The sequence below is a fragment of the Camelus ferus genome, chromosome 13, assembly GCF_009834535.1.
Source record: "Camelus ferus isolate YT-003-E chromosome 13, BCGSAC_Cfer_1.0, whole genome shotgun sequence".
Lineage (NCBI taxonomy): Eukaryota > Metazoa > Chordata > Mammalia > Artiodactyla > Camelidae > Camelus > Camelus ferus.
The window spans coordinates 16,907,030-16,933,209 of record NC_045708.1 but is presented as its reverse complement, the minus strand read 5'-3'; the positions used below and the strand labels follow the sequence as shown (position 1 = coordinate 16,933,209).

The 26,180-nt window shown below is 46.8% G+C and overlaps 1 protein-coding gene across 3 annotated transcripts in view; it reads right to left on the bottom strand.

Moving 5' to 3' along the window:
• Positions 1–1,011: 1,011 nt before the first annotated feature.
• NIPAL3 (NIPA like domain containing 3) overlaps positions 1,012–26,180 on the bottom strand; it is a 45,712-nt gene continuing 20,543 nt past the window's right edge. For all 3 annotated transcript variants that reach the window (XM_014563323.2, XM_006189517.3, XM_014563324.2), the window contains exons 3-12: positions 25,516–25,584; positions 23,819–23,990; positions 21,562–21,621; positions 19,179–19,324; positions 15,484–15,580; positions 12,565–12,700; positions 10,495–10,583; positions 8,964–9,027; positions 6,949–7,043; positions 1,012–2,959 (exon numbers count right to left, since the gene is read on the bottom strand). In XM_014563323.2, coding sequence (XP_014418809.1) covers positions 2,760–2,959; positions 6,949–7,043; positions 8,964–9,027; positions 10,495–10,583; positions 12,565–12,700; positions 15,484–15,580; positions 19,179–19,324; positions 21,562–21,621; positions 23,819–23,990; positions 25,516–25,584 — 1,128 coding nt within the window. In that variant the 3' untranslated portion in view covers positions 1,012–2,759. The remainder of the gene's footprint in view (positions 2,960–6,948; positions 7,044–8,963; positions 9,028–10,494; positions 10,584–12,564; positions 12,701–15,483; positions 15,581–19,178; positions 19,325–21,561; positions 21,622–23,818; positions 23,991–25,515; positions 25,585–26,180) is intronic.

Below are 26,180 nucleotides of genomic sequence, written 5' to 3'. Positions count from 1 at the left end.
ACGACATGACCTAACTTGGCTTCCACTCGGGAAACCACCACAACACTGCGCAGCCTTCCAGTACTCAGCTTCCGGTACTCAGCTTCCAGTACTCGGAGGATGCTGCTAGTGCCCTAAAGCTGAAGGCAGGGAAGCTGCCCAGGCCCCCGCAGCAGCTCCCAGGCAGCACTGAACCCACGATCGTCAGCCGACCTGAGATTATGATGCACTTTTATCCACTCATCTTTCTTGCCTGGCTGGAGGTTAAGAGACCTGTAATGGAACAATGGGAAGGGGGCAGAGGAAGGCTGGGAGGATGTAGTATGCCGAGTGATCACCTGGGTTTGACCCATGTGAACGGCCTCCCTGCTCACCTTCCCTTTATCCACTTGGCCTTCACACCCCCTCTTTGCCCACTTTAGAACCATTGCCTGGAAAATCTGAATAGCAGCAAAATTGGATTTTAATTCCCCTTAAGTGTTTTGTTCTTGCAGCGTACAGCCTGATCTTGAAAAGTGGCTTTTATCACCCCTTTAGACTTTTCCTCCACACTGCACAAGGCCTACTTTCCAATCAGTGCTCATCCTGCCATTCTCTTCCTCATGAACCATCAATGGCTCCCATGCCCTGTAGGCATTCAGGTCTCTCCAAGATTCCACCTCCACTGCTTATCTTTCCAGGCTCCTCTCCCGCCACCTATCCTGGCTCACTCTTTGATACCTCCCAACCCATCTCTGTGCCTTTACAAATGCTGGCCCTTCTGCCCAGGGGTGATCACTTTACTTTCTCTGCTTTGCTCAAATCTTAGCTAGATTTTAGTTGCCACCCACCAATGAGTGGAGCCAAAATCATCTCCAATTTTGAATACCCAGTTCTGGGCTCGGGGCCTGTGACCTTTAGCAGGGCCTCCATAACTCTCACTTTCTGTGGTCTGCTGCTGCACTGGGGTGTTTGTGTCTCCCACTGCTGGCCTGGAGGCAGAAACCATGTCTTTTTCTTGTAACCCTTACCATCCAAATGTTTAACACAGAGTAAGTGTCTCATGAATATTGTTTAATTAAGTTGACACCTATCCTAAAGGAAAAAAAGTCACTGTCTGTTACCTTCTTAGGCATGTAAGACACAATACAGAAGTGGTTAAGACGCAATAGAGAAGTGGTTATCACAGGAAACAGACGTCGGTTTTGAAGTCAAGGTACTAAATCAGTATTAAGCACAATCCATAAAGGTTAATGATCTATCAACACTGGTCTATTAACACTGTTATCTTGCCTCTTGGTTCCAGGTTGCCTAAGAAAGCTGTTAAGTGTAGTTCTAGTGAGTAATCACTGGATGGAGAAATGCCATAAACCCTATGGGGATTATTCGGCCTGCCAAATGAACCCCCAAGAGGAACCAGGAACGGTAATTTCGACTTCCCAGCAGGGGTGTGTCGGGCTTTTAGCAAACCATTCCTCTCAGTTATCAGGCTTTCAAGGTGTGTGATATTTGGATTACCTGCCCCAGAATCACATGTGCTGTCAGTTAAGAATGCAGACTCTTGGGCCTGGTCCCAGTCCCACTTAATCAGTGTGTCTGTGGTTGGGGTGTAGGAATCTGCATTTTAAATAAACTCTCTAAGGGAGCTTTATTTTCATGAGAGTTTGCAAAGCTTTATCTGCCATTCTCAATAGTACACAGTCAGTCTAGGGGAAGACGTTTGTGTATGCAGCCGGCCAGACACAGCAGCCCCATTTCTGAGAAGGCTTACTTCTCCCAGATATATGTGCTCAGGAATGAGGACCCAAAGAGTCTACCGACACCAAGGAAGTTAATCAATGACTCAGGTTTGGTTTGTCGATGTAGAAAGGAGAGGACGGAGGAGAGTGAGCGAGGCTGTCTCTGAAATGAGCACCCCTGGTTCTCCCAGAGGGAACCAGATGTGCAGGAAAATACACAGGAAACAGCCAGGTTGCCTGTCTGTCCTTTTATAAGTGATGCAATCACCTTTTGCAAAATGAAAAGGGATTTTTCTTCCTTTATGGGCGGAAGTCTCATCACCCCTGCTCCTGTCTTTCTTCTTCTTCCCCTTCTCTTAGGTCTCAGTTTCTTTGGTTGGGGGATTGGGGAGGAAAGCAATCATGTAGTTCACAGAACCAAAACCAAATTAGTTTTCAGGGTAGATCCAGTACAAAGACATCAAGCACATGTTCGCTGGAAATGCACAATCAGAAAGCGGATGTGCACGTCTAACAGGCGAGTGACAGAATGTTACACCCAGGGCTGGCTCACCATGCCATGTGAAGGTGACACAAGTGTTATCACAGGTACAGAATCAGTGAGCCGGGTAGAGATCAGGTCTGCACAGGAGGTGGGGGAAGACTGGACTTAGCGGTCTCCAGCCTTTCAGTGGATTTGGAAAGTAAGAGCAGAATCTCGGCCTTGTTTCAGTTCTGAAGAATGTGGCCACCTTTGGTCACTGACTGGGGGAAGCTTCAGTCACCATCCTCAAAGATGACAAAGACTTTGCAAAACTGGTTGGGCTGAACTCCATACCCCTCACCTAGAATACTGCTTTCAACCCCCACCCCCATCCTCATCATTTGAAATTTCCAGGACCAGGATAATCTACTCTTTGCCAGAGTCAAAGGCTTTTCAAGATCCTTGTCCATAGAGTTCTTGGATTAAAAAAAAAAAAAAAAAGACTTGAAAGCCAAGTTTCAGAATTAAGGGTTGAACCACTGTCAGCACGGCTTGAGCAGCTATAAATGGAGGGCAGGTGAGTCTCCTTCGAGGCAGGCTCATTCCTTCTTGGTGTGTTCCAGGACTCGGTAGGGAACCCCAGAGGCGCTTCTGGAGCCATGTTCTTCCTGCATGACGGGCAGTGTGGCAGGAGCGTAGATCTCAGAAATGTTGTCATTGTTTTCCAGGGCCCCGTAGGAGAAAGAAGCTTTGAGGTCAGGCTGCACTGTCATCCCCTTGTCATGCATGGTTTGCATACCTGAAATGAAATCCATTCCCCTCCTCAGTCATGATGTGGTCAGGGGGCCAAAGGAGACCGTAGCTTCCTCTATCCCGCCACAGACTAATTACCGTGCTCAGGAGCTAATCATGGTCATTGTCAATTTCCTGAATGCTTTAGATTGAAAAAAGAGCCCCATAAATATACATTAGAAATATAACGGTTGCTAAGCAACAAAGGATGAACCTTCAGGAAATATGCACACAGACCAGCCACTGTCAAGAGAAAACACCCGTTGGCTCAGAACAAGGTGGGAATGTCTGGGCCATAGGGGGAGCGGAACCAGCACTGTGGCTGAACGTAGTAGATGCCAGTGCTTTTCTGCTGAATGAAATCAGGATCCAGAAAACTTCATTATACTGTTGAGAAGAGAGAGTAACTTTTGTGTCACGAATATGTGATGGTGACACCGTGTATTTGTAATGCTCAGAGGGAGAGTTCTGACCTTTAACCCTAACATCCCTGATCCACATATGGCGTAGGGTGCGGTTTTGCTTATTCTGTGCATACTCATGTTGGATTTCTACCTACATTTGAGGGCAAAGACTTTAGTCAGTTATTTCTGTAAACGTGTTCTACAATTCCCCTAGCCAGGTGGGATGTGGTCTCCTCTGAGGCCAATTCTTTTCCTGGTAGGGAATTAAGATCCTTCAAATTCTCTTAGCCCTTGGCTGAGTCATAAGAAATTGAATGCAAAGTATCTTCCATGAAACTATGGTGATAGTAACAGCTGACATCTGACTGCTTCATATGCCCTAGGCACTGGGCTGAGTGCTTTAAACAGTAATAGTAACAACAGTAGCAGTAATGATGATGGCTGATGAGCACTGAATGTTTAGTTGGTGGCAGACACTAGTCTAAATCGTTATAAAGTTTTATCTCATGTGATTCTCACAACTACTAATTAGGAAAATGAGGCAGCTGGTGGTTAAGGAACTTGCTTGAGGTCACCAAGCTAAGTGGCAGTGCCAGGGTTCAAACTCAGGTGGTTTAAATTCTGAAGCCCACACTCTTAACCAGAATGCTGTGTGTACTCTCTATACACCTGCACTTAATCCTCAAAAATCCTATGACAGAAGTATGCTACTATCCTCCTTTTCTGGATAAGAACACAGAGATTCAGAGAGGTAAAGTAAACTTGTCACACAGCTAATGAGAGACAGAGCTGGGATTTGATAGCAAAGCCTGTGCTCTCATTCCACTCTGCAAGTGGCTTGGGGAGACCCAGTCTGTGGAAGGCCCTTTGCTTCCACTTTGCACAGGTGGGAATTTGAAGGGTACAGTTTAAGAGTTTGTCGTTTGGATTGTGGGGGAGGCAGATTGGGAGAAGATGAGGGGTTGCCTATATCTCAGGGAAGAGAGTTGGCTTACCAGGCACAGTTTAATTTTATCAGTGGTCTCTAGCCAAAACTCACCAGGAATACACCCACAGTCTAACAAATTTGGGTTTCTTGACGCATTGCGATGAAGGAGATGTTCACCATAAGCACTGTGGAGTGTTTCAGTACGCGGGTATCAGAAAGGACTTACTGCAAGATTTGGCTTGTGTTAGGTGATTCAGGGAGGGTTGAAGGAAGCAGGGCTTTGCTTTGGATGGCTGCTGTCAGGAAGTGGGGATAGTCCTATAACGGGATCCTAATGATTCTTACCTAGAAGGAAAGAAGACTAGCTGGACACTAACTCTGCGATTGGTCAGGAAGCAGCAGTCACTCATGTTAGGGGGATGGCTGCTCTTTTTTTGTGGTTTGGACAATGTTCATGTTCTGCCTGTGTTTGGACATGATAACGGAGTGGTCCTGTTTGCGTCTTGATCCATCACAGTCACACGGTGACTTTGTCTGATGATGTTTTGTGAAGTGCTCTGTGGTCAGCCACGAACACCAAGGCCCAGCTGTGGGAGCCAGGCCAGCTCCCAGCCTTCAGGGACTGCTTTTCTCCTTCTCATTTTCTAGAAGTCTTTTGGATGCTAAAAGGCTTATTTAAAGCTTCTCCCAATTGTGACACAGAGTGGATTTTTGGAATTTGTTGCTTCTTGAACCATGGCTACTGGTCAGTTGTGAAGATACTATTCTAGGTAGACCAAGAGCAAGGTCCTGATGCCAAACAGGGAAACCAGCTGAAAAGCAACTCTGTGTAAGCAGTTTTCTTCATATGTTCTACCTGCCATCAGGTCAAACAAGTGCTTGAAATCGTCAAAGTTTTTTTTTTAAAGCAAAAGGCAAATGAAACCAAATGCAACCAGGCATCTACCAGGTCCCAGACACTGTGCGAGGGGGTCTTTAACCTATCATCCCACAACCCTGGGAAAAGGAACCCCAATTTACAAGTGAGGGCAGAGGCCTTGGGGGGTCCAGGTGCCCAAGGTCGCTCAGCAGGTAGGTGGTGGAGCTGGGATTTGAATCCAGGTCATCTGAACTCCAAGCCCATGCTCCTCTTCATAGTACGAACCCATGTCTACTCAGAAATCCTGATACGCCACAGCAAGAGGGCAGGGTCTCCTTTCTCCAAAGTCCGACTTCCCACCAATCACAAGGCACAAAGAAGAAGCGAGAGCCACATCCACAAACAGACCACGGAACACTGATGTGTAAGATTACCTTAGGTTACCTTCTACCTTCTACCAGAAAATACATCTCTATATATGCATATGCAAATATTCATATAGACGTATGCACATACACAGTTGATAAACACACAAACACACGTGTACATACACATACTTGCCCACACAGAGTTGACACCTCACCTATCTGGAATTCAGCTATCCAGCGCCCTCATCTATCCGGAACACAGCCGAGAAACAAGGAAGTAAGCAAAAAAGGTATCTGAGCAGCCAGATTAGATGTTTACAAAGTCCATGCACTAAATAAAGCTCATGCACTTAACTCCTGGGAGAAACCTTAAGGCCCCAATTCGGAGCTTATTTATATTAATTTTCTACACGATTCGAACAACTTGGGTCAAATGAGAAGATTGACACGGAGCCGCTATACGCAGGTCACAGCACGAATGACAGACAACAAACAGCTTAATAGCAAGAGATGAGGAAATAATATAAAAAGTGGACACACAAACCCTGGGGCCACTTAGAGCAGGGGCACCTCAGTCAGCCCTGAGAACACGCCTGCCTCCCAGAGTACTTTATTAAGCAGTGTTAAGTATTAAGCAGTACTTTGCACCAGCACTGTGACTGCTGTCTTAGTGAAGGCTGGGAGATGATGTTTTGGAGAGAGTTCCATCTTGTGTAGCTAAAATAAAAATTAATTTTGAGTTGAAGAATGAAAGCTAGCGGTCACTAGCACCCTATAATAGAATTTAGGTCGGCAACCCTAGATGGGGCTGGCCCAGGGTCTTAACTTTTCTAGTCTGAATCCCTTGAGGCTGGGCAGGGAGCCTCCAGTTCTCCACAAGCCCCGCCACTCCCTCTGGTGCAGTCCTCGGCTGATTGGCACATTTATGTTCCTGCCATTTGAACCTGTGCTTCTCAGGGTGAACCCTTAGCTCCCTGGGGAATTATTTCCAGAACAATCCACTCCCTTGTGGAATCTAAGGGGTGAGGTTACAGTATTTGAACTTCACTCATCCTGCCTTCCTTCCTCTCTCTGATCTTTCCATTCCGCTTAGATGAATGGGTTTTTTTCCCTTTGCAGGCAGGAAGCCTGGTGCTGCAGATCATAATTATATGCAGTGTGATTTCGGACTGTCTTTAAAAGATCCCCAAACAGACATGAGAACTGGCAAGATGTGCTCAAAACCAACTGAGGTGCCTCAGCCATTGCCTCCTCTTCTCCAAACTGAGATTAAACAAAAAACCAAAAAAAATTAGAGAGAGAGAGACAGTCACACCATAACGGCACAGCATGCCATCCCTGTACCAAACCCAGAGGCTGCTTGCCTCCTGAAGCAGGAAGCAGCAGTCATTCTATAGGGATGGGCTGGCCAGTTGGAGACGTGGGGTTTGACGTTACCTGGCATGGCATCCATGGAGATATAGGGCTCGAAGGGAATGGCCCGCTTCCTGTTACGTGTGATTAAGAAGACGCCCAAGAATGCGATGAGGCACCTGAGGGGCACAAGCAAGGGAGGAAGAGAGGGAAGGCCAGAGTGAGGTTGGGAGGGATACTTTCAAACCTGGGTAATGGGGAAAAAAGGGAAAAGAGGGTTGCAGGCTGTAGAGGAGGCTTGCTGCTGGGCGGCCCTGAGATCAGCAGGGAGCAGACACCAGATGAATGTCAGCCAATGCGGCCCACACGAGCCTCAGTCAGGACAAATTAGGCTCTCTTGGGCAAAACCCTCACTGTTCTTCTTCCCCACTTACCCTGTATCTCAACCTTACCTTTCAAAAAAAAATGTTTTTAATTTAAAAAGTTTTTTATGGCCTAAATTCAATCAATACAGGAGCAGAGAAAGCAAAAATTGGAAAGCCCCTGTACTCCCCTAGTCCCTTCCGCCACCCCCAATAGATGTGTATTCTTCCAGAGTCTGTTTTGTTTTTTTCTTTTCCCTAGAGCTTGGATAAACAAGCGCACTTTCTCAACATTGGGGTATAATTTACATGCAAGAAAATGCGCAGTCCCTAGACATGGAGCTCAATGAATTTCACTTGTGTACACACTCGTGTGATCACCACCCAGGCCAAGAGGGAAGACATTTCCATCCCCTCCACCCCAGAAAGTTTCCTTGTGCCCCCTCCCAATTGATGCTAACCCTTCCCCAGAGGAAACCAGTGTTCCGACTTCCACAGATTGGATTTGCCTGTTCTTGAACTGCTTGTAAGTTCAGTCTTACAGTGTGTACTCTTTTATGTCTGGTTTCTTTCACCCAATAAATGTTTTCAAGATTCATCTACTTCATTGTGTGTACTAGTTGTTGGTTTTTTTTTAAAAAATATTTTTCTTTTTTCTTGGAACAGACCTGAGAGTCCGACTAATTGATTGATTGATTGATTGTTAGGGAGGAAGGTAAGTAGGTTTACTTATTTATTTACTTTTAATGGAGGTACTGGGGATTGAACCCAGGACCTCGTGCGTGCTAAGCATGCGCTCTGCCACTTGAGCTATGCCCTTCCTCCTCAGTATCTTTAACTGTTGTGTTGAACCCACTGTCTGAACACACTGTAATTTGTTTCCTACTCTCCTATTGAGGACATTTAGGTTGTATCTAACTCGGGCATATTATGAATAAAGCTACTGTAAGTATTCATGTACAAATCACTTTGTCAATATATGTACTCATTTCTTTTGGGTCTATATCTAGAAGTGGATTTGCTGGATCATAGGGTACACTGTACATTAAAAAAATGTAACTTTAATGCATCTTAGACATTGTTCTATGTCAGGACCTACAGACTGGCCTCAATTTTTCAAAGTGGCAGTAATTACATGGACATAATATAATGTATTTAACCCATATTTTACTGATGGGCACTGAGGTTGCTTCCAATTATTTGCTTACACAATTGATTTTAAAATTAATAAACACCCTCATATATGGATCTTTATGTCCCATTTCCATTACTTTTCCAAGATAAATGATTAGAAATGGATCCTCATTTAAAAATTTTACTGGTATTGCCACATTGTCCTCCCACATTAGAGAACTTCTCACACTGGCAGACAGCCGGTCTCCTCACCCTTTTGCCAACATGGGACGTCACCCATCCTATTGGCTTTTGCAAAATGATGACATTTAGTGTAGCTTCAATATGCGTTTCTTTGATCTGAGGTGAGATTGTGAGTCTTCATGTGTCAAAATACGATGTTTTCAAAGTGATAAGGCGGTTAAAGCCCAAAAGAAGAAAGGAAAAGGAGAAAAGGCCCTTTGGGGAGTAACACGCTCGCCTCTGGGGACAGAGCTCCCAATGCCGACTGCGCCTCTGGCTCTAAAGGATTGCCTGGGAGGCTGAAGCCGGAGTGGGGAGACGGGCAACCCGCCTGGAATTTACGCGCCGCGACCTGGGGCCCGGGAGTGGGCTGGGACTCACCCCAGTGCAAACATGCAGACGTGCAGCACGTCCTCCCCGATGAAATCCAAGTAAAAGATCGCGCCTGCAGCAGCAAACGATAGAAAACACAGGTGAGCTGTTTTCAGATCAACTACACTCGCCAGTCTGTCTAGGATTTGGCCAAGCTCTCTTCCCTGCAGGAAACCAAAGTGATCAAAAAATACTATGACTGCACCTAGTAAGATATTACAAGAATGGAGTAAAAGCCATTTGGGGAAACATTGTTTTTTCTTTCTCCCCCTCCTAAGCCCCTCTTACTGCCATCTTTTTTTCCCCCTTAACTTTTTATTTTGAGATATTAGACTCACAAAAATAGCATGGAGTTTCCATGTACTCTTCACCCAGCATTTCCCAATAAAATGACACTATGATCTTATCTACTGACCTTACTTACCAGTTTTTACACTCTCCTTTCCCCCATCCTTCTTAAGATGGAAAACCAAGGCTTTGTGCTTAAGCCATCGAAACTCTCTAACCTCACACGGCCAGCAGACATCAAGCCCTGCAGCACGAGAGTGCACGGGCCTGCACCCTCACCCGGCGGCCAGCATCCGTCTGGACTCATTCTGCCTCCATGCACCTCCTGCAGTATTCCGGAGCTCCGGATTCCCCACCCAACTTCTGGCTCAATCACGGTGTTTGCTATTCCTTTCAACCCTGCCTGGACCAAAGTTGTTGACCACAACTTACATCTCTGCATTAGGTTAGCTTTCTGGCTGCTCTGGGGCAATGCTCCACCCCAACCCTGGTACCACTCACAGCGCTGGCCCTGGCAGGGTCGGTGCCCTCTCGATTCCTCCCTCCGTGAGCAGGATTTGGGCACCACTTGTCTAAAGTGAGGGGCAAAGCATGCAGCTTTATGGCCAGGCCTTCCTCAAAGGGAGGCACACTGGTTCTTACTGGTCTTTCTACTCTAAAACTTTAGCCACCATTGCCAACTAAAAACAAACAAACACTGATATGCTTACAGCCTGTGAAGCCACCTAAGAAAAAGAAAAAATACAAGGGTGAAGTAGAAGAAAAGGGGAATGTAATAATGATGATGATCGCTTACTGAGCCCCTGTTATGTATACATTCATCTCTAAAAATTACATAGCAGAAATGTGTGGTCACTTGGCCAGTGGACGCTGTGGAGCTAGCAGATGATGGTACACATTGTAAACGAAACCTCACACAGGCAGTACAAAGTTGGCGACATTTGGATTGTACATATTTCAATTCTAGGAGGTAAATGTTAGCACTCCCATTTTATGAATGTGGATCTGAGGCTCAGAGAGGTGAAGTGATTTTCCCACAGTCACACAGCTCTGTGTCAGTGCAGGGGTGCAAACCCAGGACTCCCTGCCTCTAAATTCTGCACTTTTCCCACGAAACCATCTACAACTGTGGTGGTAGAACAAGTCAGCGGAGTTGGCCTTCAGACAGAGGCAGCGTCCCCTCCCTCCACACTAGGGTAGTATACCTGCTGTCAAGGTAGAAGACAGAAATCTAGCCACCAGCCAGGCTTACCTGCTGTGATGGCGACGGTCGTGGACAGGATGTAGCCCACACTGGCAATCAAAGAGGAGTCGTACATCTGGGAGGCTTGACCTAAAAACCTTCAACACAGGAGCACTCGGGTCAGTGGGTGGTGGGGATGTCAGAAAGGCGGAGGTGAAAGCCGATGACAGCGGGCTTGGTTTGAAATACAAAGATGACGCACAAAGGACACTCCTTGGGTTACAAAGATGCCAGCCTTGGGTCTCCCCCAGGCTGGGGTCCACGCTTTGCTGCCATTTTCCTCTGGACACTCAGCCCGAGGCCCAGCCCCGTCCCCTGCGCAGGCCATGCCTTCCCCGTCTCACACCCCTGTCCCCGTGGTTCCTATCGTTCGAAATGCCCTTTTCCTCACCTCTGTGTCCCCTGTGTCCCCAACCCACCGAAAAGCCATTCTTGGTCTCTTAAACACTCCAAGGAACTCTTACAGTACTGGTCACATTCTGCCTTATGTTGTAATTTTTTTAAATAAATTTTCTTCTTAATTCAACAATCACGTTCTCACTACAATCTCCATCCAGGGTAACCCTCCATCTTTTGGGGATATATTCTTTGTCCATTCTCTTCACAGCATTTTGGTTATTATCGCATAGCTGCTTACTCCACAACACACTTCCCACCCAACTGTAATTGCCTGTTTCCTGGGCTGTCCCCCGACGAGGGTTGTGAGCTCCTCCGCTCTGTGAACCATATAAACACAATTCTCGGATGATTATATCAGAGGAACAAGAATGTTTCTGAATGCTGGTAATCTGTATTTTGATTAAGGATCCTACAGTGTCGTTCGATAGGCTTCATTTAGACTATGTGTGAACTTAACATATGTTAATTAATGAAACTGAATGGTTTTACTGTGTTTAAAAAAATAGTTAAGTGACTGCAGTTCATCTCTGCGTGCGGAAGGCCCATCACGGCCGGCACACAGCAGGCCCTCGGTACATGCATGCTGACTGCATGAGTGAGACACTTCCGAGGTGGGCAGGGCACCGATCCCCTCTGGAACCCCTGGAGGGCACAGCACAGAGCCTGGCACCGAAATCGCTGCAGCAGGACTAAGCATAGAGACAACTGACAAAGTGACAGGAGTGATTGTCACGAAAGGAGCTGCTGTTTATTGGATGTTATCCTGGGGGCCGTACTGAGTCTCTGTGATTCTCCTCTTATTTCTGGATGAGGAATCTGTGTCTTAGAGAAGAGGAGGAGGAGGCGTAGGGCAGAGGGGTGAGGGGTGCGGGATGGGCAGGGAGCCAGATGCCTGGGTTCCAGTCTCAGCTCTGCCACTTCCTGGCCCCTTAACTTCACTTTGCTGCAGTTCCTTATATGCAAAATGAGGATAACATCACAATTGCGGGAATCAAATGAATTCAAGTTCACGTGAAGGCAGTGAGAGCAGTGCTTACAATGGGCACCGGGCAGTGACCCCCACGATCCCCGGAGGTGCTGCTGGTGGACAGTGAGCCTTGGTGCTGGAGTCCAGGGCCTGAGCTGCCCGGGGTTGACCAGCCCCACCCACCACACTGAAACCTGCACCGTCCCCACTCCTGGCCCCACGCAGGACTCATGTGCCTTCTCCTAGGCACCGGAGCTCAGGCGTGAACAAGGTCCAGGCCCACCCTCAGAACTGCTGCTTCTGAGGGAGAAATGGTCACCTTGCTCTTCCACTTGGAAAGGTTTCTTGAGGACAAGAAACAACAACTTTCTGTCTGCCACCTGGCAGACGAACAGGGGCCTCCTGGAGACAGCACAGCTTCCCTGAGGTCCCTGAAATGGACGCCTGCCGTAGAGCAGATGAGAAGTGAGGTCGCTCCATTCATGGTTCTCACACTTTGAGGCAGAGTGAAAAATACACCACTTTACAAGCCACAGGGGCCCCTCCAGGTGATAACTCAGCATATTAGCAGCCCCTCTCTCCACAGTGGGTGCCACACCCTGGCCTTTGAACATTCTGCCTTCCCTGTGGCTTCAAAAACAAATATAACCAGGCCCAGAAGATGGAAGAGATCCCCATGGAGAGGCCCAGCAGGAGAAGGACTTGTAACTCACGCGGCTTGATAGACAGCGGTCGCCACCATGCACACGAACATCACGTAGAAGATGGGGTAGTCAAGCTGCAGGTTCCCCTGTATGGACAAGATGAGCATCCCAGCCACGGCCTTTACCGTCACCACAGTCATCGAGCCTGCAGAGGGTTGAACAGGAATGTGTGGGAGCCTTGGAGACACGGAGGAAGTCAGACCCTGAAAGTCAGCGTCTGACCCCAAGGACTGGATGCGGTAAAAAAGACGGAGGGAATGCTGGTGGAGCCAAGCCAATAATTGACTCAGTGAGATGATGCCCTCCCTTTGCAGTGGATCTTTGTGCATCTCCCGTGAGAGAGGAAGGCAAGAACCCAACAGATATTCCCAAACGTCCCTTCGAAACTCTACCAAGAAAGGGCAGTGAGTTCAGGTCTCTGAACCCCAGAGTGGCAGCACCGTGCCTGGAACACAATGTGCGGGAAGTCAAAACAAATCTTTTTGGGAATTTTTTTTTTAACTGAAGTACCATCAGTTACAATGTGTCAATTTCTGGTGTACAGCACAATGTCCCAGTCATGCATACACATACATATATTCCTTTTCATATTTTTTTCATTAAAGGTTACTACAAGATACTGAACATAGTTCCCTGTGCTATACAGCAGAAACTTTTTTAAAATCTATTTTTCTATATAGTGGCTAACATCTGTAAATCTCAAACTCCCAAATTTATTCCTTTCCACCCCTTTTCCCTAGTAACAGCAAGATGCAAAACAATCTTTGAACGTAACAGTGAGCTTCTTTTGAGTATCATTTTCACAGCAATCACAGGAAAAACGTGTGCTGTGGAAAGAGCTCAGGAGGGTTTTTTGCTCTTGGGGGTCTTTTAAAATGCTTACTCACTTGTATTTTTAAAAACACTTCTTTAGACCAGAGATCTCCACGTTTTAGAAGGCATACCCCTGTGCATATGTGCATACTCTTCAAATACATGTTTACTTATTTTATGATTACAGCCACGTAATACTGTGCTTACGGGGTATGTATGTTACAAAACACGTGCAGGAAATATATTTAAAAGGTAGAGATAGAAATAAATCTCAGTTCTAGTATCTGTTCTTCCTGTACATCCAGTGGACCAACTTGCTCACATCACCATGGAGACCACTGCTCTACCCAGTGGGGCAGACACGACTTCTGACTCTTGGACCCCCTGCCAAAGCAGGAGCTACAAGAAACTCCCAGGTACGGCACAAATGAAGCCCCTTGCTCTGCCTTCCTGTTCTTTTCAGCTTCTGCTTGTTTTGCCTTCTCCTGCCAACAGCCCATCATACACAGCGGCTCGGGGCCCCTCCACCGCTTAGACTAGTTTTCAAACATCGGCAGCCAGTTAAGACAGGCACTTTCATCAAGTTGTCCTTGTCAGTGAGGAGGGGACGGGAGGGGGTCGGCCGACGTGCCTCAGAACCTTCTGGCCTTGCTGCTCACCGGGAGAGGACGTTCTGGGACCGTGATCTTCCGACCCACTGTGAAAATGAAATCATCAAGGAACGGACTACTGATTCATGCTACGACATGAGTGAACCTCTGAAACGTTATGCTCAGTGGCAAATGGCCACGTAATGTATGATTCTGTGTGTATACTGTGTCCAGAAAGGCAAATCCACAGAGACAGAAAGTAGATTAGTGGTTGGCCAGGGCCTGGGAGGATGGAAAACGGGGAGTGACTGCTAAGGGGCACAGTGACAAAAATGTCCTAACATTTGATTGTGATGATGGTTGCATCCTCTGGGAATATACTAAAAAATCACTGAATTGTATACTTTAAACAGGTGAACTTTACGGTATATAAATTATATCTCAGTGAAGCTATTTAAAAAAAAAAATAATGGAACCCTGTCCTATGATGCCGCGCATCTGTGTGGTTTATGGCCTGTGGCTGGAGTGGGGGCCTGCTGTGGGAGGGGCACAGGGAAGTGACACACACTGGGCACCTGTGCTCATCTCGGGGCATCTCCTCTCCCCGCTGAGATCTGGGTGTTCTCACTGCCCATTTGTAGAGGACAGCAAGGCTTCAACAGGGAGAGGCACTAAGAGGCAGCAGCAGGGCTGCACCTCCTCCCCTCCCTCCCCAGAACAGGTACTTCTCACAGCTCTGTTTAGTAAATCACACCTATGTGGGGTTAGAGTCTTGCCCCAATCTGATTTAGGAGCCACTTCCCCCAAATCACCCATGCCTCTAAAAGGAAAAAAAAAAAGAGAGAGAAAGAGTAAAATCAAAATCAATTCTTGGGGGCGGTGGAGCTCAGTGATAAAGTGTGTACTTAGCATGTATGAGGTCCTGGCTTCAATCCCCAGTACCTACATTTAAATAAATACATACATAAACATAATTACCACCCCCATGCTCCCCCTAAAATCAATTTTTGCCTTTGAATCTAGAATTAATTCCTAACCTCTGATAGGTTTTACATGAACCCTTAGAGACTCAGTTATTGGGACTTGCTCCACCTCTGACGTCTCTGAAATAACCCTATCCCCGCCTCCCTTACCCTGCTTTCTTCTTCTTCATTGAAATTGTCACTGCCCAAACTTACACTTTCGATGTATTTGTCAACTCATTTACTGTCATTTCCTCCCTTAAGAGTGGGCGGCACCCTGTCTGGTTCACTGCTCTAGCCAGTTTGCAGCCCACTTCCCGGCACTTAGGAGACTAGGAATTGAGCGAGGACACTGAACATAGCCAGCGGCACCAGGGAACCGCCAAGAGCTGCGTCCACTCAGCAGGGACCCAGCCCCTGCAGCTGCTGATGCAGACGGACCAGCCTGAGCCGGCCTCCAGCAGCTCCTGGGTCCAGAGGCCACGGCTCGGTAAACAAAGCCCATATTTCCTTTTGGTGCTACTTGGCGGCGACAAAACTCAATCACCCAGACCCTCACTTACCAAGTAATGCCACCAAGAGGAGAATCACAACGATGTTGTTGGCGTTCCTCTCCTTGTAGAAGTACAGCAGCAAGCAAAACAGGATGATCTCCACGAGCTATGGACAGCAGCAAGGGGGGAGGTCAGGGGGCCCAGGCAAGACTGGGAGACCCGAGTGAGTGGGGCTGGAGTTCAGGCTGCTGATTTCACAGTCACAGGCCCTCAGAGCTGAAAGGGAATTGAAACCCCCGGCATTTCCCAAACCACTGATGGATACCCTGGGGAAATGGAAGGAATGCTGAGGAACTCTCTCTAATCCCTGGACAACACTGAGCAGGAGTTCACCTCATGGGAGGGCTCTGCAGGCCAGGTTCTGGCCTCACGTCCACCCTGTCCTGGACGGTCCACATTCATCAGGCTGAGTTGGTTTCTTCCCACTTCACTGTTCCATGGGTAACCCCATTAAGACTGGGAGTTGGTCAAAGAGGGAGACACTTGTTCGTCGAGGAGAAGAGCTCTTTGTTTAAAAGTATGCATGCCACCTGCCCCCTAACCAAGCCTCCGATGTGTGCGGCTTGCTAGAGTTGAAAGAAGGGGACATGTAGGATGAGGGAGGCCCAGTTCTGAACTTGGATCTCCTTCTGAACTAGTTGTGTGGCCTTGGGCAAGTCATCTAACTTCTCTAAACCTCAGTTACCTCCTCTGTGAAATAGGGATAATAGTTCTTGCAGGGCCATAATCACAGCTTATACTTTTAATGAACTCATAAATATGCCAGGTTCTATTCTAAGCATTTTATCTTTACCCAGCTCATGAAGTCAGCACAGTAATTCTACGAACTAGGTACTAGTGCAATCCCAACTAAATGGCAGACCCAGGATTTGAACCTGGACAGTCTGGCTCCAGGGCCCGTGGGCTTTCCCACTAGGCTACACTGCCTAAAGGCTGGAGGCCCAGTGTCTGGTGTTTAGCAGGTGCTCAGTCAGAAGAATCTTAACTGCGAGACAATGATAAGTTTGTGAACTCTGAAGTCTGGAAGTCCCCTGGCCTTGCATCCACAGTCTGTCCTTTCTGTTCCTTAAAGGTCCAGACATTTGGCCACACTTTCCCAAGAGGCGAAGCCCGTTCCCAGCACCCAGCAAAACCTAAGCAGAAACATTGGACAATGGCTCAGCTCCGCCTGCCCACCCCAACCTCCTACCAAAGTTTATCTATCATTAAAAACCAATGCAGAAACATTCGTGGGCATTTTGAGAAGAAAAACAAATGTTTTTAATTCCTCATAATTAGACACCATAAAACACAGCTGTTTTCATTTTCCTGTTTCTTCCTGTCTTTGTCACAGTGAATACATATTTTACCTACTTGTCATCATAGTCAAAGCACAATTTTGTGCTGGGCTGGTTTTCGTTGCTGTAAACAATTTTCATGTTTTATGAAGTTGTCATAATTATCTTTAATGGTTGCAGAATGCTCCATCAAGCAGATGTACAGTTAGTTACCCATCAACATTCCCAGCCTTCATGTATGCGTTCGGGGCAGAGGGGAGCCCAGTTTTCCAGCCATTCTTCATGACGCTTAAATGCACGCAGGAAACGCACGTGGCATCCTATGGCGGGATGGCTGGGTATGGTTGTTGCCTCCTGACAGACCACAAGCTCTGTGAGCAGTCTCATTTATTTATTTATTTTTTAACATTTTATTTATTTATTATAGTATTAATTATTTTATTTTGGTGGGGTGGTAGTTAGGTTTTTTTTTTTTAGAGGAGGTCCTAGGGATTGAACCCAGAACCTCGTGCATGCTAAGCATGTGCTCTACCACTTGAGCTATATCCTCCACCTTCATTTATTTTTTAAATCCACAGTGTCTGGCACATAGCAGACACTCAGAAAATATTTATTGAACTTGATTTGGCCACATCTCTCTAGCTAGCAGCACTACCTCACAGTTACAATGGAGGAAGACAAACTGAATTGGCCACTGAGCATCGGCCAGGTGCTGGGTTGTTCCCACCTGTCTCCCACCTGTCACCTGTCTCTGGTCCAGTGACCCCCACCAATTTACAGAGAAGGAGGCAGAGCATCTGGCTAAGTGACTGGGCTAAAGCTACATGGTACGTAACAGACTCGAGTCCTGGACTCCCTGGAAGAAAAGTCTGTGTTTTGAGGTCAAACTTTTCCTGAAGAGATGGGTCTGCCCGGCAGACACCTCTCTATGGCCACCAGGTAAATGCTGGGGCTGGCTGGGGGTAAGGAGATAACCAGGCCCCAAACTTGGGGAGACCCATCCTCCACCCTGTGGGCAATCTGAGGAAAAAGGACATTCTGGGGTTCCTGAAGCAGCCCCAGGCTGCTTGAGTCAAGGGAAAACAGAGAACACCTTTGTCAGCAGGCGTGGAAGGAAGGTGGCCCGTGAGGCCAGGCAGGCAGGTGTCAAGTCCATTTCTGCTCTCACAGGACTCTGAGCAAGTTCACCAACCCCGAGATCCAGTTTTCTCATCCATAAAATGGGGAGAAAAATGCCTACATTATAGGACTGTTGAGAGAGTCTGAAATGTGATGAAATAAACTTTCACATATTAAGGTACAGGGAAGTCATTCTGGCTTATCAATGATTTAACTCCAATTTTATGCTAACTCAAACAGCCTGTTTGAGTCCTATCAAACATATATGGTATATGTGCTTTAATTATTAAAGAATAGGGCATACTGACCAGAGGTAAAGAATGTCCATGTTAAAAATAAAGATTAAATGCCTTCCTTTCCGGGATGCCAGTGCTGGTCCTCCTTTGATGATCAGACTCCCTTCCCAGGTACCAAGGCCATACTGACTCGCTGTGTATGTGCTGATTTTTTTTTTAAACCTTGAAGGACTGTATTCCTGACTTACTTGATGTTCTTTGTTCTGACAGGATAGAAAACTGTGCTGAAAACCGTGCTTCTCTGGAGCAGTTCCTCAGAGCTATCTGAGAGGCTGTCTCCCCGGCTATAGTTCTTAGGGTGGCTCAAATAAAATTCTTCTCTATTCCCATTACTGATTATTTTCATTGACAGGCAATACATTAAAGTGTTCAGCGTGGTGCCGGGCATGGAGCAGGAATATACCAGTAGTTCATCAAATACCTTAGATGTTTGCCTTCATTAGCCTATTTGTAGACCTAACTGGGGTGTAACTGGGACAGAGGACTGAGCTCTGGCTGGGGGTTTGGGAGACAAAGTTTCCAGTATCTCTCATGCTTCCATCAGCTGTGTGATACTGGACAAAAAGAAGAAAATAACATCCTATAACTGTTAAATCTTTAACTTTTTTTTTTCTTACCATAAAAGTTTTAAATGCTTACTATACGAATTATGGATGCTATGTGAAGACGAATATGAAATAAAAACAATCATAACTCCATCTCCCAGAGACAACCACTGATGGAATTTCTGTCTTTCTATTCAGTCCTTTAGGGATAATGTACAAACCTACAAATACCTCTAAAAAATAGCTATCACACTACACATGCAGCTTTAGACATTACTCAGGACGCAAGTGAAAAGAAGCACTTCCCCAGGAACTACACGCTCTCCACAAGCACGGTGCTCAGTGCTGTGAAACACAGCAGCACGACTCCCGTGAGCCCCCTCTTGCTGGGAATTCAGGTTTCCGGTTTTCGGGGCTCACTCCCCACTCCCGCCATCTCAGGTGGAAGGACCAGATGCTTGTCTTACCATGTACAGGAGAAAAGGCCAGCTCACAAGGTGCTTGGTGATGTTCTCGCCTGTCATCTTCTCATGACTGTTGGGTGCGAATGTCACCAGCAAGTAGGTGCCCACGATGGCCAGACCGCAGCCAACAAAGGATAAGACGTAGCGCCCTGCAGGGAGGGGGAGGCTGTCACAGGGCTCACTGCAGGCGCAGGCCCCAGGACAGCGCGTGCTTCCGGGGCAGCACATGATGACCTGCTATGGTTTGTATTTTGGGGGGTTTTCTTTACTTGAAAAAATGTTTTAAAAATCACATTTAATATTTAAAAAAATTTTAATGTAGTGTAGCATGCATACAAAAAAGTGCTTGATGAATTCTCACACGGTGAACTCACCATGTAACCAGCACCCAGGCTGAGAAATGGAACATTAGCAGGACCCCCAAATCCCCACTCGTGTCCCCTTCCAATCACCAGACACCCCCCGGGGTAACACTTTGACTTCTGCCAGCACTGAGTTTGCCTGGGTTTGTACTTTACACAAATGGATTCATACAGTATGTCTTCTTATGTCTGTGGTCACACAAGACTATATTTGTGAGGTTCATCAGGATTGTGGTGTGTGGAGGTAGTTCCTTCATTCTCAAGGCTGTAGGGTGGTCCATGTGTGCATATGATACTGTTGATGGGCATTTAAGTAGCCTCCAGTCTTGGATTAAAATAAATAATGTTGCTAGAAACATTCTTGTGCATGTCATTTGGAAAATACATACGTAATTCTGTTGGGTACAGAACTAGGAGTGGGATTCCTGGGTCACAGGTATGTGGCTGTTCAGTTTAGTAGTCCACTGGTTTTCCAAAGAGGCTGTATCAGTTTACACCCCCACCAGTAGAGTATGAGAGTAAAACTGCACCATTTTTTCATCTTCATTTCAGTCATTTTGGTATTACACTGTGGTTTGAACATGCATTTTACAAGGAACATTCTAAAGCTTGTCGAGCAAAATGAACAAAAATAAAACAAAAACCTCAAAAGTAAACCTTCAGAGCCTACCACGCACCTTTTAAAATTGTCTCATCCTCTCCCAATTGGCCATCTAACCTATTCCCAAGGGAACTATTTAAATACTATCAATACCCACGGGCCTGTCAGAGACCATTGGTGGCCCAGGAGGCCTGTTCCTGGGTGAAAGACAAGAGTCTCCTGACTCTTTCCCAGGACCCTGTCACATTCCAGTTGAACCCCGTGGAGTGGTGAAAAGCCTCTGGAGGTGAGTCCAGTCCTGGGCAAGCTGAAAAGGGCTGTGATTTCTCAGATGCACATATGGTGACCATAGGCCTCTGGATTTTTCTGTGATAGAACCAACTATACCTGTTTCATTCTACTATCTCCAGGAAATGTGATACCACATTAAATATCTTTTATTTTCATTCTAGGCCTTATAAAGTGCTCAAAAACCGGTTGTTCAATTGCTCAATGAATGAACGAACCATGGCTAAACACAACATGGTAAGTTCTGTGCAAGTCTATTGTCTTAAGTTTTCCGCAGACAGGGAGGGACAAGTCTTACTCATCAACATGCCTGCATTGTCTAGCACAGGTCTAGCGCTGGATGAATGTGTGCTGAATTTAATGGAACTTTAAGCAGGACAGCTACGTACAGTTGTGCAGGTTGCTCACTGAACAAGGGCACCTAGCTGAAGGGATGAGGGGGGCTAAAATCTAGACCATGCTTTTCTCACCAAGGCATGTGCCCATAGAACTACAGATGCCCAGAGGGGTATCTTTTTTCAGTTCACATAGGGCACTGCCTGGACTGGCATGTCTTGAATTCCAGGACTACCTAGAGTGACTCCAGGAGGGACATAAACCTTTACACTAGTCTCAGAACCAGCCCAGCCCCTCTCTTCTCCCAAGGAGGATTACTGCAAATCACTCTGAGTCTTTTAGTCTTTGTGGCATCGTTTACTGAGCAGTAGTTCTGCTTTTTCAGTGTAAGATGCTTTTCTTTTTCAGCCTCCTGGTCCCATCTTGCTCTTATTCCACACCAATGATTCAGAACAGTGGTTCCCAAACCTGGCTGCGTGTCTGCAACATCTCAGGACCTTCTTCTCCCTGACATTTTGTACTTAAAAACTTTCAGACACACAGAAAAGTTGAAAGAGTTGTATAGCAAGCCCCCAAAGTCCGACTGCCTAGACTCTAAGTGGACATTTTATTATACTTGCTTTCTCACATATCTACCCATTTTCTTCATCTCTCCACTCATTCACCAAACCAGTGTATTTTCGGATACACATCGGGGAGCAGGAGACAGATGATCCCTAAACTGGGGTGAGCTGGTTTTATAATGAAAAAAAAGCACAAGCATAAAATTAAGAACAGAGGCTCAAATCCATGAACTTACTCAGAAAGTCTTTAGGTTTCCATTTTTCTTTGATGAATATGATTCCTATGATGGCACTGGCTATAAAAAAAAAAAAAAAAAGCAGAGGGAGAAGAGAATTGAGGCTGCCATCAGTCAGATGGAGTCCCTTCGCCCACACCCTCCGGGTTGGCTCATCTGCATTGGGGCTTGATACTTCCTAAGCTCTCACTCATGCCCCCAAGGGCTCGGGCTCTTGTTACTCCATCTCTTAGAAACAGAAACTCCTCTCTGAGCCTCCCTGAGGGTTTCCTACAAGGCCAGGAGCACCGGGTGTTGAATGTTCGCTGTGTGATAGGCAACTTACTCCAGTTATTTCTGGCATAGTCACTCTTTGAGGTGGGCGCTGTCATGATTCCATTTGAAAAATGGGGACCTTGAAGCTTAGGAGAGATAAAGGATCTACTAAAGATCATGCAGCTGGCCAGGAAGGGCTAAGCTCGAACCCAGGACTATCGGAGGCCAGAGCTCTTGCCCCTTCCACTACAAGGCCTACCTGTGATATCCGCCCCCCGCCACCCCCACCCCCCCCCCCCGGTTCTTTTCTCTCCTTGACTCTTTCGCAATAAATGAGATAATATATGCAAGTCATTTGTCACACAGTAAACGTTTGCTCAGTAACTAAGCTATTGTCATCATTACTATTAAAGTACCTGGAACAATGACTAATAAGTAATGGGTGCCTGATTAGAGGTGGTTATTATTTTAATATTCACATACTTTTAATATTATTTTAAGAAACTTAAGAAACTCTCAGAGCCTCTTAATTTCCAGTGGCCATAATCTGAAGTCACAGAAGAATCATTACAAAAAGCCTACTTTTAAGAATTTGGTTATTTGATCCTTATTAAAATTCGAAGACTAATACTTAAAGCACTTAGTCACCAGCTACTTACTCCTCATTGTGCATAAAGATTCTGAAAGCCCTTTGCATAGATCAGTAATGGGTAGGGAACAAATCTAAATACCTATTGGGGCTGGGCAACAACACAGATGTGGAAGGTGGGTCAGATGAAAAACAAGAGGCAAAAGTGGAGACTATGGCAGACTACTTGTCTCAACCGAAGGCACTCAAATTATATTTTGAAACAATACTGTGTGGGGAAGAACACAGCATGCCTGAGGACCTCGGTCATTACATGGGCTGCTAACCCTGGTCAAGAAAAAGAGGAGCTTTTAATAAACAGGATCAGGGAAAGCAAATTGATTTTTCCTCCTTTGCTAACTCCTGGTAACTGGTAACGACTGCCTGAGGCTCTGAGAACTCGGACGGCCCATCCGGGCTCACTAGGAAGGAATGCTATGATTGATTAGTGATGTCTGCCTTGGGTACAGGAGGGGCACATAATTACCACACATATGCCATCCCTGGTGTAGAAGAGGCCCTCTTAATTCCAGGAGGATTAAGACTCAAAACATGACTTTCTCCTGTAAGAGGAGGGACGAGCTTCTAGGCATTGTAATGCTTGCCATTGAGATGGAAGGAAAGATTTCAAAGCACGTTCACTGTCCCTGCTCCTATGTACAAAAAGCTATTATTGGCCACTAATCTACTAACATCTTTTATTCAGGAAGAGAAGAATTTTTTTTTTTTCAAATTGTATTTTATTTGTGACCTCGTGGACATTAAAACTCCTTTGTCTTTTAGTTGGTTCAAATGTTCTGAAACCCTGGTTCAGGATTACAGAAATCATAGAAAAATGGCAGATGAGAAAGTTAATGATATTTTAAAGATGGTATCAGTTGATATAAAAAGATCAGAGAATAAGCTGAATGTGCATTTCTTAGAGGCATAAGATATCTGAACTCTGTGAAAGCTTAGTGCTAGGATGAATGGGTAAGGTTTATCTTCCTTCTGTAGCAGAAATAAAAAGCAATTCTGATAAACCTTCTAAATTTTAGAATCTAGAGGCAGACAGCCTGGTTCGTAGCCCAGGCCTGCTCCTCACTAGCTGTGTGATCTGGGGAAAGGAACTTTACCGCTCTGTGCCTTGGTTTCTTCATCTGTAAAATGGGGATAATAACAGAATCTCCCTCAAAGGGCTGCCAGGAGACTAGATGACCAGTATCTGTACAGAGCTCAGAGCAGGGCCCGCTGTGTATGAAGCCCTTTGTAAGTGTTAGGTATTAACATCAAAGCGGAAACTGATTTGTTTAATGAGTGTCTTTGATCCTGGCAGTGACACTGCCCACACAGGTGGGTGGGTCCCAGGGGAGGGGTGGGGGGGACCGGTCTTACCTATGACGGAGACTGCGCTGAGGGGCACGATCAGGGAGAGCGGAGCGAAAGCGTAGGAGGCAAACACGCCGAGCTCGCCCAGCAGCATCAGGAACAGGCCCAGCCACCATGTCTTGGTCTTGAAATAGGCCCGAGGGTCCTTGGAGCCTGCTAGGCGGATGTGGCAGTACTTCTAGAAATCCGAGAAAAAAATGTGATTCGTCCAGATGTCTGGGGGAAAGATGCTGTGATGCACGCATCCTAAATCCACCCCTGGCTTTTAAAAATAGTTTGGGGAGCTCTGTGGGGCTTTTCTGGTGTCCTTACTCAGAGAAGAGCAGAGCAGTGCTTAGATGGCTATTCTATGACAGCAGTTCTCTAACCGGCTGGGAAGCTCTGAAAATATCCGTGTCTGGGCCTCCCTCAGAGGGGAGGTGTGGGTGAGGCCCGGGAATGTGCATTTCTGATGCTTATCACAGGCAATGAGCAACTTGGGGTGGGAGCCATGATGTAAGGACCCCCACGTTGGCCCGGCCCTCAGATTGACCGTCTCCCTCTAACAGCAATGCCCAGGAGTCCCCTAGTTCAGAGTGCCCACTCGGATACACACCTTTCTGTAAAAATGCTTGCAGCTTCCCTGTGGTTATTAGGGGACCCTGCCCTCCCTCGGGTGGATACCTGCCAGAGCATGGACAATGTTCTTTATTCTGGAAATGTGAACTTGGGACACAGACACTGAGGCAGTGACTAAGGAAACCTAGAAAGTCACATTGACTTATAGGGCCACATCTGCCACTTGGGGAGGATCACGATGGGGGCTGCAGAGGCGCAGATGTGTAAGCAGAAGTGCTGGTCTGCAGAGAGAGGAGAGTGAACCAGACAAGTTGCTAAGAGACCACATAGCCTCAGAAACACACACACGTGTGTGCATGGGAGCAGAGAGGTACCAGGTACACAGGTACCAGGTCCTGGTCTGGTCGTGTGTCCTCTCCAGAGAGGGAGGGCGGTTCCCTGAAGCCGGGAGCTGGGTAGCGCTGTGGGATTTTTCCTGTTGGTAGGTGTCAAGTCTTAGTCTGAGTTTCCCAGAAGTCGTCCCTGAAACAAGGGCTTGGGAGTAAGTAGCTGATTTGGGAGGTGATTCCAGGAAGCACAAGTCAGGGAGTGGGCAAGTGAGACAGGGAAGAGAAGAGGACCAATGGAGAGAGCATTCATGGGTGAGTTAGTGCCTCGGGCAACTGGGGCTCAGTTCCACTGGGGACCCTTAGAGAAACCCTGTGAACTCCCCTCAGAATCATCCTACCCAATGATGGGGAGCCTGGGGCATTGATCCATTGACTTCCAGCCCCACTAGTGGAAGGCCACCCCCAGGGGCTTTAACAACCTTCACCCCGAACACACAGCTGGCTTCCTGGCTCTCCAGCTGCACCTGTACACTAGTGGAGCCAGTTCCCATGGTGCTATGAGCTCAGCTGGGCCGAGGGGTTGTGGGGCAGGGCACTCCCAGAGACTTTTAAGTAATGAAGAGCACTGTCTTCATAGTTGAGGAGTAATGGGGTGGGGGTGAGGTAAGGGTAACAACTAAAGAGATTCTGGAACAACCCACAGGGTATTGTCCCAGCCCAGGGATGGAGTGGGAAACATCCCAGAGAAGAGGCAGCTAGGCCTGCACCAGACATCTTGGCTATCAGCCCCAGGCAGTGCTGGTGGTGGAAACTTACCTGGAGGTTAAGTGCAATGCTGACCACAAGGTGCCCGAAAATCGCCAAGAGGGCACCAATCAAGTTTTCCTGTAAGGAAAGTTCACAGGAGCAGACATGAGCAGGGCCTAAGCCAAGGGGCCCCAGGACATATTGAACCCATCTGTTTGCTGTTCCCTAGAAAAACCAGAAAAGCAACACCCATCACAAAGCCACACCCCACCCCCACCCCAGACCCTCTATTGGAATTTTACTATGCAAGCTTGACCTGGCTGCCTTGCTGGTTTACAGAACACCACCCAGAATGGGATGCTACCAGATGGCACCATCCTTCATCCACTGGTCACAATGACCTGCTAAGGCCTAAATCTGCTCTACCAGTCCTCTTAATGTATGGACTTGCCATGGTTTGCGCAGACTACCTTCAGAAATTAGAATTTATACGAGAAACACAGGCAGGGATGCTATCTGCCATCTTATTAATGGAGCCTCATCTTCCCAGGGGGTTCTCATTGGACAGTCTTATTGGGACTGTCATTTAAAGAGCTTCATTCTCTTCCCCTAAACAAGGATGGGCCTGTGACCCGAACCACACTTGATCCAAGCCAGGCAGGTCAGAAACTCTCTTCCTGGGACCAAAATTCTGGACTAAGAAACACAAAGGCTGAAAAAGGCTGGTTCATCCC